Source organism: Hipposideros armiger, unplaced genomic scaffold, assembly GCF_001890085.2.
Source record: "Hipposideros armiger isolate ML-2016 unplaced genomic scaffold, ASM189008v1 scaffold_64, whole genome shotgun sequence".
Taxonomy (NCBI): Eukaryota; Metazoa; Chordata; class Mammalia; order Chiroptera; family Hipposideridae; genus Hipposideros; species Hipposideros armiger.
In genome coordinates this window covers 3127412-3140966 of record NW_017731414.1, presented here as the reverse complement: position 1 = coordinate 3140966, position 13555 = coordinate 3127412, and the positions used below count along the sequence as shown (strand labels likewise).

The 13555-nt window shown below is 51.9% G+C and overlaps 1 protein-coding gene across 1 annotated transcript in view; it reads left to right on the top strand.

The window, feature by feature from the left end:
* Positions 1 to 309: 309 nt before the first annotated feature.
* LZTS1 (leucine zipper tumor suppressor 1) overlaps positions 310 to 13555 on the top strand; it is a 60531-nt gene continuing 47285 nt past the window's right edge. Inside the window, exons 1-2 of the mRNA XM_019641848.1 lie at positions 310 to 316; positions 481 to 704. Of these exons, the coding sequence (XP_019497393.1) occupies positions 310 to 316; positions 481 to 704 (231 nt within the window). The remainder of the gene's footprint in view (positions 317 to 480; positions 705 to 13555) is intronic.

Sequence of the window (13555 nt, the reverse complement as noted above, 5' to 3'; positions counted from 1 at the left end):
AAAAAGAGAAAGAGAAGGAATGGATAAAGGAAACCTGAAGGAGTGAGAACGGAATGCAGGTAATAAAAGAAGAAAAAGGAGGGAATAAGGGCAAGATGGGAACAGTCAGAGAAGGCAGAGGAAGGAAAGACAGCAGGTAGGGTCGCCCGGCGGGGTTTGCTGGAAGTGAGAGCAGAGAAATGGGGGCCCCAAGACCCCGCGCCCTTAGCGGGCGCAGAGGAGCGGGGAGATCGCGAGCAACCCCAGCTGTCAGCTAGAAACAAAGGCCGCCGAGCGGTGAGGGCGAGGCTGCCGGCCGCGCCTCGGCCAATGAGCGGTGCCGGCGCCAGCCCCGCCTCGCCTCGCCCTTGCCCGCCCGCGCTCTGTTTCACCCTGGCTAATGAACGGCGCCGGCGCCAGCCCCACCCCGCCCCGCCTGCGGCTCCGCCCCGCCTTGTCCCTGCCAATAAGCAGCACAAGCCCCGCCCCGCCTACCCGCAGCCCCGCCCGCCTGCCCGCCCGCGGCTCTGGGACCCCGCACAGAGGCCGGCGCGCAGAGAGCGGGCGGGCGGTGGGCAGCGCGCGGGCGGAGCGGCCGAAAGTTTCTCTGCTCGCTTCATCCCGCGAGCCAAAGCCGCCCGGCAGCACTGGGAAAAGAGAGACGAGAACACACTGCCAAACACACTGAAAATAATTCTCAAGTCAGACCGAGGCGCAGGAGGCAGGTAAGCTACGGTGGACGAGTGATCTCGCTCACTCCCAAAAGGGTCTGCTGCCACGGAGGGCGTCCAGGCTCCGGAGACACCGCGCTCCCCGCGGCATGCAGCGCGTCCGCGCGTCTGTAAGTCTTTGTCTGTCTGTGCCTGGTATGCCTAGGTGTCTTTGTCTCTGCAGGTAACTGTCAGGGTCTCCCCTCTGCCAGGGTGGGTGCTGCTGGGTGGTCCCAGCCCTGAGGACAGAGTAGAGTCTGTCCTTCTGTTTTTGTCTCTATCTCCTGCAGATGGGGTTTATCTACTCCCAGACTTGAATCTGATCTTGATGGACATAAGTGTTGGGTGACACTGATGTCAGAGATGAGGAAGCCCGAGGTGTGCATGAGGCTGGAGGGGCCCTGGCCCGTCAGTGGGTTTGACAGCTGGAGCCGGCCTCTGAGCTTGGCTGTCTGGAACTTTGGAGATGTGCTGTGTCCACACCGATGGCAGGGACAATGGTGCAGTTAGAGGTTTGAAATGATTCACTGAAGGAGCATATCACACGGGCTGAGGTGAATAGAGAGGGGGGTGATGAACCCCAGAATTTAAGTGGCCCCCTGAAGCTGCAGGTCACCAGGATAGTCCTGGACATACAATTCAGCCAAAGTAACACACACACACACATGCACACGCGCGCACACACACACAGTCTCACACCTACATACGCACCACATTCACCTCTTTCTCTCACCCACCAGAAACAGCCAGCCCCCCACTACTTCCACACACATACGCTCCCACATGCTTAAGACACAGAAACATCAAGGGCCAGGTGATCTTTCTCTTTCCTGCTCCAAGTGGAAAGGATTGAACTGTGGAGCAAATGAGTGTTCTGCTCGCCCATGAGTGTGTCAGGCCTAGGAAAGTGTGCCAGACTTGTTAGCTTCAGAGCCCTCAGTTTCTCAGGAACAAGGAGTGGTTAGTGATCTAATCATCTGAAGTTCAGGGTTCCTTCCTCTTCCATTCCATCCATGCTGTCCTGCTGCCATCAGCCCCTCTGCTCTGGCCTTGGGTACTGGCAAACAAGTGAGGAGGCACTGAGTTCTGGAGAACTCTTGGCAGGAGCAGTGCCAGATAGGGGTCTCCTGCTCTGAGGGAAGCACAGCCTAATTATAATCGTGGGAGCCGAGGCGCCCAGCCACAGAGAGATGAGCTGTCTGCTTGGCAGTTCTTGAGAGACCCTTGAGAGAGTCTGTGGGTGGGAGCAAGAGAGTGTTTGTAACCTGAGCTTGCTCTAAGTTCAAAAAACAATTTTCTTTGGGCATGCTGGGGAAAATACAGGTGTTGGAAGTATGTGTGCATGTGTGTGCACATGAAAATGGGTATTAGAGACAGTGTTCCTGGGAGAAGGGTGTTTGTGCTCAGGGTGGGAAGAGCTGAGTCTGTGGGTGGAAGTCTGTGGGCAGAGGCATACATGCTAATCAGGCGTTGCGTCTACACCTTGTATTTATCCAGCGCCTTTCTTCTGAGGCACTTTCTGCACATCACAGACGTTATCTCCTTTGTTATCTCCATTGTCCTCCAAACATAACTACCAGGTCAGCTGTGAAGTACGGTTAACTCTCTGTGTTTACCAGGAAAGAAACTGAGGCACTGGAGGGGCAGGGCTTTCCCTGAGGTCCACAGCCAATGGGAGCAAAGTGAGGCTTAGCAACTGGGAGTTCAAGTACAAGGTCTCAGCTGGATAGATGTGAGTGGGGGACGCTCACCCTGCTTGACATGAGAAAAAACTCAGGTGGAGAAAGAAACTCAGGTGTCTCTCAAAAGTGAGCCAGAGGGAGGATGGGTTGGTTGAGATGGTTATTATTTAACATTTATGGCAGCCTCTGCATGCTGCACTCGGTGAAACCTGTTTCAACCATTCAGCTTGTGCATGTGTGTGTCTGTAGGAGGTCTCCACTCTCTGTGTGTGCCTCAGTAGATGTGTGTCTGGATGGCTGCCATCAAAGGTGCGCTGCTGTGTAGTGTGGGCTGGGAGAGCCTGTGTATTAGGCATGTGCCAGGAGAAGATTTGCCAGGCAGTTTTGGGAAGCCATGTGTCTGCCTGTATGGGCCAAGAGGTAGATGGGCACCAGCCATAAAAAATGGCTTTCTAATCCCCCAAACTTATTTATATGCCTTTGCACTTCACTCAACATTCACTTAATAAATATTCATTGAGTGCCTACAAAATGCAAGGCTCTGAGCCAGGCAGCGAGGCTTCAAAGACAAATAAGGTAATGATGGCAAACCTGTCATTAAGCAGCTTACAGACGAGCGTAATGGGTAATAGTGCACAACATCTATTACCATCCACTACATACACTGTGTGCCCAGTACTTTTTATTCATGATCTCATGTAATTCTCAGGGTCCCCTGCAGGGTATTATGTATGATGATGGGAGAGGAGATTTAAATAACATAGCTGGGACAGCAAATGGTGGAGCGAGGATTTGAACTCAGCTCAGCCCCTGGCTCTTTCACTTTCTCCTGCTACCTCTGAGCACAGAAATACGTGTTTCTTCTCTGTAAAATGTTCTTGCCCTGTCCCCTCACCTCCACCTAGTCTGGGTCACGGGCCTTCCTCTGAGTTCCTGCCATCATTTAGTGCTATCTCACATTTACCCACTGGCTCCTGAAGAGCCCGCAACGTTCTCAGAGTCCGAGATTGTGTTGTAAGTTCCCCGGTCAGAGTACAATGTGTGGCTGCTCTGCGTCGGCCCTTCGTGAATGCTTGTTTAATAGAGTGATGGGAGAGAAAAGAGCTATCAGAGACCCTTGGCAGGGAGCATTTTTTCCCAGCAGTGGATTTCTGCAGGGGCACACATTGCCCTGACTTTCCCACCTCTGTTATTGGGCTCCTTTAGTGCCTCTGCCTAGACAGGGCTTCTCCATCCCAGCTCTTGCCTCTCTGACAGTTCAGGTACCTAAGCAAAACCTAGCCCCCACCCACCCTGCCAACCCACACACTCTATCTCCAGCTCAATCAATGGACAAGTACAATTATAAAGGGGGAGATGCCAGGCATGATCTAGACTTGGGGTTTTAAAATCGTGCACTTGGAACCCCAGGGGCAGTGGTTTCAGGGCAACGATGAGATGTTTCTGGGGCTTTGCCAACGAAGAAGGGTCCAACTGCCTGGGGAACCTTTAGACAACTTACATGGTAGGTCTTTGAGTTTGCGTTTGAATGGATCTTTGTATTGCTGCAGTTTGAAACCCACTGATCTAAATTGGACTCTGCTGCTGGGAGAGTGAATTGCTACCATGTTTGGGAGGTAATCTGGCCATGATTTGCCTAAGGTCACACGGTCACAGTCCCGGTGACTCTCTTCCCATGCCCTTTGCACCACCCTATTATTTCTCATATCAGGTTTGCCACATGTCTTCTCAGGGATCGTGATGATTTTAGTTTACCTTTCAAAGATCATCACTCAAATTTGAAAAACTCCGCATTTCATTATTTATTCAAGGCCTTATCCATGCCAGACGCCAGGGAGATGGGGGATTTTTAAAAAATGGCTAAATAATGGTCTGAGATTAAACATTGTGATGAGAATTGGGAAGAGGAACCGGCACCCATGAATCAATGTCAAGTACATTGACAACTGGATTGCACTACCGTTGAACACAGCAGCTGCTCAGCATGAGGGAGGTGAGCTTGAAGACACCAGGCAGGAGGTAGTTGTGGACTGAACATCAAGAAGGTATCAGAGAGTAGACGCTGTAGCAGCAGCAAGAAGCAAGCCGAGAGCCGAGGAGGTGGACTTTCTCTTCCAGGAATTAACCTGGGAGGAGCCTGTTACCTCCTTCCCCAGCTCAGCCAGCCGCCCAGCCCAGACAGAGCCAGGAATTAAGGGTGGGAGGGCTCACTTCTTACAGCTGCCTCCCGCCAAACAAGTGTGCAGACTGGCCTTGGACCTCCTCCTCCAAGGGTTTAGAGCAGCGTGTGGGCATGTGTCAGTGGAGCGAGGCTGAGCTGGGCTTCGATTGAGCTGCTGTTTGGCACAGCTGCCTCTGTATCTGCGATCTCCATCCTGCTTCTCTCACTCTCTTGCTTCCTCGAGACACAGACTTCCACCAGACAGCCGAACGCCATCCCTAGGCTTCCTGTAATAATGATTTTAATAGCCTTTCGTATCTGTCCAGGACTTTACATTTTAAAAGGGACATTATTGTTATTATTATTATTACTATTATTATTATTATTATCATCATTATTACTATTACCAACTCTGTAGGAAGATCTCTTCTACAATTTGACAAATGAGAAAACCAAGTGAGGCTGTCAGAGATAAAGGAGTTCACCTAAGATTTTAAGTGGAATGCTGGGATTGGGACCCAGCCGTCCTGTCTCCCAATCTGGGGCTATAACTACCCAACCATCAGGCCCCATTAATTAAACAGATTTAGGTTCACTGAATTGTTGACAAGTGTTTAACGTGCAGAAAAAAAAAAGATTTTTTTAAATTATAAGAACTCAGTTACTTCCATAATTACTATAATTCAAGCATGATAAGTCTTAGAGTTTTCTTCACTTTTTTCTGCACCCCTCCCCGCCTTATCCCTAAGCACTTGTTATGCACATATGTTAAATCAATAAACAATAAACTAGGAAGTATCTAGCAGACTGGAATGTCTACTTGAGACTTACTTTAAGGAATGAACTTTATCTTATATAGGTTCTTTCTTTACAACTAGTCAGTTCATAAGATTGAAATTATAGCACATTTTGCCTTCACAGAATCTGAATTAACGACATTTCACTGGAACACCAAACTTTCTTCCATTATCTATTTCAGTGTTTCCACTTCATCTCTAGGCAAATAAGTGCCAAACTAAAACAGGCTTGCAGCCTCTTCCCTGGTAACATGAGCAGTGTGTGGAAACCAGACTTGGGTGCTGATCACATATAGAGGCTGTCTCCCGATGAGGAAAGACTGATGGAGTGTGGATGGGGCCGAGGGTGCGCTGGGTGTGGAGGGAGATGGAGGAGACAGAGGACGGAGTATGTGTGCGTGCGTGTGTGTGCGTGCGCTCACACGCATATGCAAGAACAGCTAACACTAATTGTTCTAATCAAGCCAGCAGAGAGGTGATTTTTCTTATTAAGTGACAGGCCAAATTGGTGTCGGAACAGATGTGATGTGGGTTTCATCCAGTACCTGGAACAAAGACAGTATAGAGCTGCCCTGCCCAGATCATCCATAGATTTGCTTCCATGTCAGTTAATCACTGTGAAAGAAGATAACTGCCTCCGGGATGGCTGCCAGCAGACACACACACACACACACACACACACACACACACACACACACACACTCCACATTCATTCATCCAGTCTTGTCACCTCTCTCTCTGAGACATGCTCTCCTCATAGTCACACCCCATGACAGGAATCCTCAGATTCTCGATGGCAGGACCTGGAAGACCCACACCTGGGTCTCCCTGGGTTGGCCTCTCTCTGTGGCATGATCTGAAGTGTGCTTGGGCGGCCCCCTCCCAGACACCACAGAACCTCCATTTCCGCCATGCCCAGAGCAGTCTCTCGGAGTTGCCATCAGCCCTTCAGAGCTGCAGATGTCCCCAGGTCGCAGCATCCCCCAGAAGAAGAGGGAGCAGTCTAGGTGAGCCCAAGGGGTGTACAAGGACACAGCCCCCTCAAGGGTGTCAAAAGTGGAGCCAAGATCCAAGTGGAGTGGGCATTACTCTGAAAACCCACTGGTGTCTAAGGACAAACCCTACCTGCCCCGTGTGTGCATCTAACCTCGTGCACAGACTGCAGGGTGGCTGAGGCAGTGCCTGCGGGCGGGGTGGGGGGTGGGTAGGGCTGTGCACGTGGCTCTCTGGCCTGCTGGTTTGAGGGCACTTGCACTCTCCTTGCTGTGGCAAAGCCATTTGCTGCTCAGTCAGCCCCCTCCTGGCACCCAGGACTGCTAAATTGGTCTCAACTTGCTGTGCTTCCACCCACCACCTTAGTCATTATTCACTGGCAGCATTCAGAGAGTGGGTGGAAAGCAGCCGAACATTATATTCCTGCAGAAAAGAGAGAGAATTGAGTGTAGACAAGTGAGGAAAGGACAGAGGGAAGGAGCTAAGAAAAAGCAAAGGAGGCAAGGAAGCAAAGCTTGGGTTTGCCAGCACCTTTCCCCAGTGACCCCAGTAACCCTGGAAGGTGGGCAGTGGGGGATGGGTGAGTGGCTCCTGGCTCAGCAGAAGGAAAGGCAGGCATTCTAGGGTGAGAGAGGTACACTCACGACTGAGGGGCTGCACCTGCCTGGTGATGACAGAGGCAAGGACATCAGCGGTGGGGAGAAAAAGACCCTGCCCTCCATCAGCTCCCTGTTCCTTAAATTCTGCAGTAGGTGCTGTCATACCGAGTGCACATCTGATCCTATGAATTAGTATTTGATTCTCATCTCTCTCCTTCCTCCCTGCCTAGACTATAAACCCCTTAAAAGAAAAAGTATGTCATGCCTCAGGTGTGTAGCAGCAGACCCTGGACACAGTCAGGGCTCAGCTCCCCATGCCTGAGACTGATGTTGGTGAGGCCTGCGGTGGCCCTTCCTCCCCAGACACTTCAGATCTCCCTGTGCTGCCCAAGGGCCACCAGGTCCAGGAACCCAGGCAGCCAAGAGGAGGAGGAACAACAAGAGAGCTTCCAGGGCTTGGCCTCCCCTCTCCATGAGGAAGCTTCGGCGGGGAAATGGACACACCACAGAAGGACACACCAGCAAGGGAAGCAGACACTTAGAGGCTCGTCCTGGTGTAGAGGCTCCGTCCAGATGCTCTCCAGCCCACAGTGGGGTTCTCCTGGATGGCTCATACAGTGCCCGCCATTGCACTGGGGCTGGCTTGAGGGGGAGAATAGTGGTTCTCATGTCAGACAGCAGAGAGGGTGTCAGACAGAGCAGACTGACCTTGACAGAAGGTTCTCTGAGTCACTGATAACATGTGTCTGGTCTCCCAGGGAGAGGGTGGAAGGGGAACACAGCAACAACCCAAGCTGGCTTGGAACTTGGTGAGCCCCCAGCGCTGTTTCTTCCCTCCTGCCCCCTTCTCCTGTAAGATAGTAGGAAAACCCTGAGAACAAAAGCTGCCACACAGCTAGGGAGGCAGGGACACTGGGGAACCGCGCTCAGAATGTCAAGGGTCAGAAGTCTGGGAAGTGAGCCCTGGGGTTGCTCTTGACCTTCTGCCAGTCGCTGAGAGGCAGCCTGTCTGAGCGTCTCAAGGACGCTATGCAGCCTGTCCTACCACCTCGGCAGTGAGGTCAGGGGCGGCCGGGTTTCAGAAGGACACTTAAAGCACTCGGGACCCTCCTCCTTTATTTATTGCAACCTTCAAACGCTGCAGCTTCAGCTCCCGTCTGCTCTTCCCTCCCAGGAAGGGCATCTCAGCAGGGCCCCAGGAGGCGGGGAGGATTAGACGGGGCTCATATCTTGGGGAGACAGCCTCCCCCGCCTTGCCGATCAAATTCCCCCAGCCCCAACGCCTCAGTGGCGCCAGCAGACAAACCGCACTGCAAGCAGGTGGGGAAAACCAGAGCCCCAGGCAGCCCCCAGCCTCCACCTGCCCTGTAAAGGGAGCTGTGCTGATGGCCAGGAGGGCTTCCAGCTGCCTGCCTCCTCCCTGGCTGGGCCAGCAGCTGCCCCTGCCCAAAGGCTCTGCACAAGCTGAGGGGCAGCTGGGGGGCAGGATGCTAGGCTTTTCCTGACGCGACATTTCCTCATCGACCAGAACGGCTGGAGAACCAGGCTTTCAGCTTCCCCAGGCTTCCTACTGGCACCTCAAACATCTCTTGAAGGAGAAACGCTTCTCTTGACGATGGAGTTACGTATGTGCTACAACAGGACCCTCAAGTCCAGGGTTCCAAGGTTTATCAGGACACGAAAGAGCCTGCATTAAAGAAATGACCAGGACTCTGCACAAAAACACAGAAAATCTCAGGGTAGAAGGGATCCTTAAATACCATTCTATCTGCTTCCCTTACCCCCACCCCCCAAAAAAAACCTTCTCCCCCTGTTGTCTTTTCTCCACTTCTGTCACCTCTAAGCACTGCTGTTCTGGACCCCAGGAACACAGTTCTTTCTATTTTAGTTCCATTTCTTTAAAGTCATCAAAGGCTGGGGTCATGTCAAGCACCCTGCCTGCCACAAGGTCCACCGGTGCGGAATTAGAGGAGGAGACAGATACATTTTTTTATTTTTAAATCACTACACAAAGCGGTTCAGGTCTAAAAAGTCTTCATGGAAGATATAGAATCTGAAAAGGGCCCTGTGGGCTGGGTGTGATTTTAAAAGATGGAGGGAGGGGGTGGCAAAGATCCGGAACAATAAGTGGCCTGGGAACAAAGACAAATTGGGTCAGATTAAGGAGGGCCCTTCGTCCCCAGCTCAGACTTCCAGTGTTATTTGACAGGCACTGGGGAGCCACTGCAGTACTGGGAGAGGACCAGCACGTAGCTGACTTGGCTTTTAGGAAGTTCATCTAGCAATGGAGTATAGGATGGATGTGAGGGTGGAGAGCCTCCTTTCTAGAAATGACATTGTTAGAACGCCTTTCTAGCCTCCTCCCTGTCTCCTAGTTGATAGCATATGTTCCCAGAGAGCTCACACAGATCTGGAAACCTGGGGGAGCCTAGGCTTCAAGGAGAGGGGAGTTCTTAGTCCAAGATCAAAGGTCAGGGGTTAATGTGCTGTGTCGAGGACTTATTTGTAACAGGAGACATGCCTAAAACACCTTGTTTTGGATTGCTTTGGACCTGGAATGAATCACAGAAGGCCTTAAAAAAAAATAATAAGAGGATGAAGACACAGAGGCCAGACTGGGGAGGGCCTTGCCCAGGGTCCCACAGCTGCTCAGTGGCAGAACCAGCGCTGTGCCCCCACATCAGAACCCTTTCCTCGTCCCACTGCTGCTTGTGAATGAGGACTGCAGGGCCAGTGGAGTTCTTCAGATCCTCAACCTTGAGTGCTCAGCAGGTGTGCCCCAGGGGGGTGCTCTCAGTGTCTCTGGATTTCTCCCCACGCAGGTCAAGGGGACGTCCTGGACTGCAATGACAGCTGATAACCACGGCCTCTGTGTCTCCCTCCTGTCTTCTTTCTTGTGTCTCGGGGTGCTTCAGACACTTTATTTTCCTCATTCCTCTGCCTTTTCCTTTGCTCTGAGGGTTCTGAGAAACTCCCAGCTGATGTGACAGTGAAGGTTTACTATGTCAATCGTAGTTGCTACCAGTTGACACCTTTTAAAAATGAAAAGTAAGCTTCCTGCCTCTGCCTCATACGTGCTGGGTTTAAACCAAATCCAAACAAAACGCAAAGGTTGCGAGAGCCAGTCAGCCGTGCTAACTGCCCAGAGCATTGATGCCACATCGGGAGAGATTTTCGGACAGTAGGCAGGTGTCATCAAGCAGGGACCTGCTTCACTCTCAGAAGAGGGTCGCCAGGGTCCCCTGCCCACAGCCATTCCCCAGAACACCATTTCCCATCTTCCCCTGGAAGGCTTCTCAGCCTGGTGACCTGCCCAAGAGCTTCCCGCTTGCCTGCTAAAAACCCCGCTAGCCAAGGGAGGGCCAGGAAGGGATAGTGTCCTGTGAAGTCTCCAGTGAGGTGACACCTGGAGACAGGGCTTTTCTGCAGAAATACCTCAGCCCCTGCCCTGCTCCCTTACTCTCTCAGGGGAGTTCATCCTCACCTGGATGGCAACCTACAGCCCTGGCAGACAGAGCAGGCCAGTTCTAAAGGGGAGGCATGGGCTTTTTCATGCTTGCCAGTCCTATTAGCAAGTTTGGGAGTGGACAGTAGAAAGAACATGGTTTTGGGAATCAGAGAAACCAGTGTTTAGATCCCAGCTATTCTACCTATTAGTTGTATGACATTGGGCAAGTCACTTAGCCTCTCAGAACCTCAGTTTTCTCATTTGTAAATTGTATTGTGCCCCATAGAGAATTTTAAAGAAAATTCCATGAGCCAATGTAAGTAAAAGCGCATAAAACATAGTAAGAGCTCTATTTGTGTTAGCCTCTGCCCCTTCCTATCAGCCCCAAATGAAGGAAACCAGGAATGAGAGTCAGTTGTCTGTGCAAGAGGGTCCTGTGGTCCAGACACACGTCTAGGGGACCAGGGAGGGACAACTTTGGAGTCAGGCAGTGCTGACTGGGACAACTACCTTCTTATCTGCTTACTCTGCAAAGGGAGACAGCTATAGCTGAAAACAGTATGGGAGGGAACCACTCCATCTTTGTCTCTCTGCATCTCCATCTGCACTGTCAATCTGACTAAATTAAAATTGACATGAAATTATGTAGACCAGTGAGTGTGACATCACTGAACCTCCTGAGGTCGAGACTCAGAGCTGAAAGTGGATCTCTTGCTCACTTTGGCTTACGTCATGTGTGTGAAGGAGAGGAGGAGGAGATGGGAGAGGCAGGCTCAGAGGCCCTGGGTCAGCTGGGTGTTCCCTCTGCCTGAGGAAGGACCCCACAACGCCATCTCCAGTGCTTATGTGGAACAGAGCAGAGTGGGAACGATTTCTCCCCAGGGCGAAGGGCTGGATACAAGGAGTGTATGCTAAGCCTCTTTCTTCCTTCCTCCTGCCTCTTGCTTCAAAGCCAATGTCTTTCCCATCTGGATTACGTAGTGCATAAGGTCAGGAAAGGAGGAGAAAGAAAAACAAACAAAATGAAAACGTTTCTGGGCATTCAATTTATGGGGGATGCACAGATGTGCGAGGGCCCAGGTCTGGCTGCATCACGCAGGAGAGTGCAAACGACTGAATTCTAATTCTGTGTTGGAAAATTAGAGAACAATTATTCTGCCTAACTGGCATTCAGCCAGACAGAGGCAGGAGCCTGGGTGGACCAAGGAGATGCTTTTCCTGTTTTGACGCACATTCCCCATCACGGACAAAGACACAGATCCTCCCATGCGAAACAAGCAGACTGGTGTTGAATACACCTTCCACCTGCCTTCTCCTGTTCCTCTGTGGGTGTGTTTGTTTGTTTGTTTGTTTGTTTGTTTGTTTGTTTGTTAAGCGAAGGAAACTTTCCAGTTTAATGGTGAGGCCCAGAGGTGAGGTGATTTACTTCATGGCACGCAGCTCACAGCTGTTAGGTCTCTGATCCTGCGTCTTCAGAGTCCAGCGATTCTCAGTCCCCGCATGTTGGCATCTAAGATCTGAGAAAGCTGTGCTTCCACCAACGTGGGGCTCGCACGGCTCTTAGGACCATCTGGGAGAGGCCATGGCAGCCCAGTTGCAGGGGCCTCTATTCTAGAACTAGGAGGGCTTAAAGAGATCTCAAAGAGCTGCCCAGGAGAAATGAAGCCATGGGACTTGCCTCGGGCAGTCTCTGCATCGCCCGCCCCCCTTTAGATCAGGCAGAGCCTCGCCTACAGGACTGAGACAGAGCTCAGAGGACTGCCCGAGGCATAGTCCCTGGGACAGCAGCTATGAATCTCCCTCTTGACCACTCTCCATGGATTGAGAAGCCGACAGAGACGTGGAGCAAGAAACAGAAGGCAGCTCGTGGACATACAGTGGTTTCAGTGATGCCTGCAAAGGGTCAAAATTAATGGTGTATGTTGAGGTGCCTGCTTAAGATGTCTCCGCCCAGTAAGTCCCTTGAGGAGTTCATCCAAGGACAGGGAGACAGGGTGAAGAGATGGCAGCACAAACTCACAGCGTCTCTCCCTTCCCCCCACACTTTTCCACCAGCAGCTGAGGGACAGGGACAGGGACAGGGACAAGGAGGCAGGCGGGGATTCCCAGGAGCAGCCAATTGCGGACGTGGTCTCATGGAAGCACTGTCTCCCTGCTTTGCCCAGGCCTGTGCTGGCTGCACCACGTTTCTGAGGCAGCCAGGATGGCAGTCTGTAGGGGCGCAGTGGCAGGCGGGGGGCGGGGGGGGGCCCAGGGATCAGCTGCTTCTCCTGAGGACCAGAAAGGCCTTTTAGGGTCTGAATCTTTGCAGGCAAATATGTTTCCACATTGAGTCACAGAAAGGCACCAGCAGATGGTAGAGTCTGGCTTCTTAGAGTGGTTGGTGACTGTGGTGGTTTCTCTTGCCAGAAAACCCCAAGGTGTTCAGTGTGTGCCAGCCCTCATGCTGCTTCGTGGTCACTCTTCCTGCCTGAGCCCCTGAGCTGAGATGACACCTTGGAGCCCCCCACCCTGTCCTATCCTCTCCTTGCCCCTCACTGGACTCAGGTGAAAGGACCCCCCCCCCCCCCCCCCCCCCCCAGGTTCTCCTGTTTAGTTTTCCTCAAGGAGGCAGTGGTGGAAAATGTGGGCTGAACAGTGGAGGCAAGAGACACGGGAAGCCAGCATCAGTGCTGCAGCCCACAAGGAGTCAGGGCCCAGACCCACAGAAATGCTTCTGAGGAGAGCCTGGTTCTGGACTGCTGTTAGCCGCCCGCGACTCAGAGCACATGCAGGGGACAAGAAAATGGCTCTCAATAAACACACCCCAGCCTCTAACCCGCTGTCTGCTCTGACTATCTGCTCCTTTCCTTGAGTGTCCCAGGTTCTCCTGCCTGGCAGGCTCTGTGCCAGGCCCCCGGGGGACACCAGGTATCCTCAGGGGGTTTACTATCCACCGGTCAGATCAGTGATCTATCTCTAGGCACTTTACGAGCAATTCCGACAAACAATTGATAGATGATTACTCATCTTTTAAAAATCTAATCTCTAGAGGCCCCAAAAAGGAAATGTCCCCAGTTCTTTAGCCAATGCAAGAAAAGAAATAGAGCCCAGGGACCTGCAAAGTTGGAAAAAAACATGTCATGAGCTTGAGCCTAGCCTTAGAGCCTAGCAATGTCCTGAGTCACCAAGTCCAAAACAAAACAA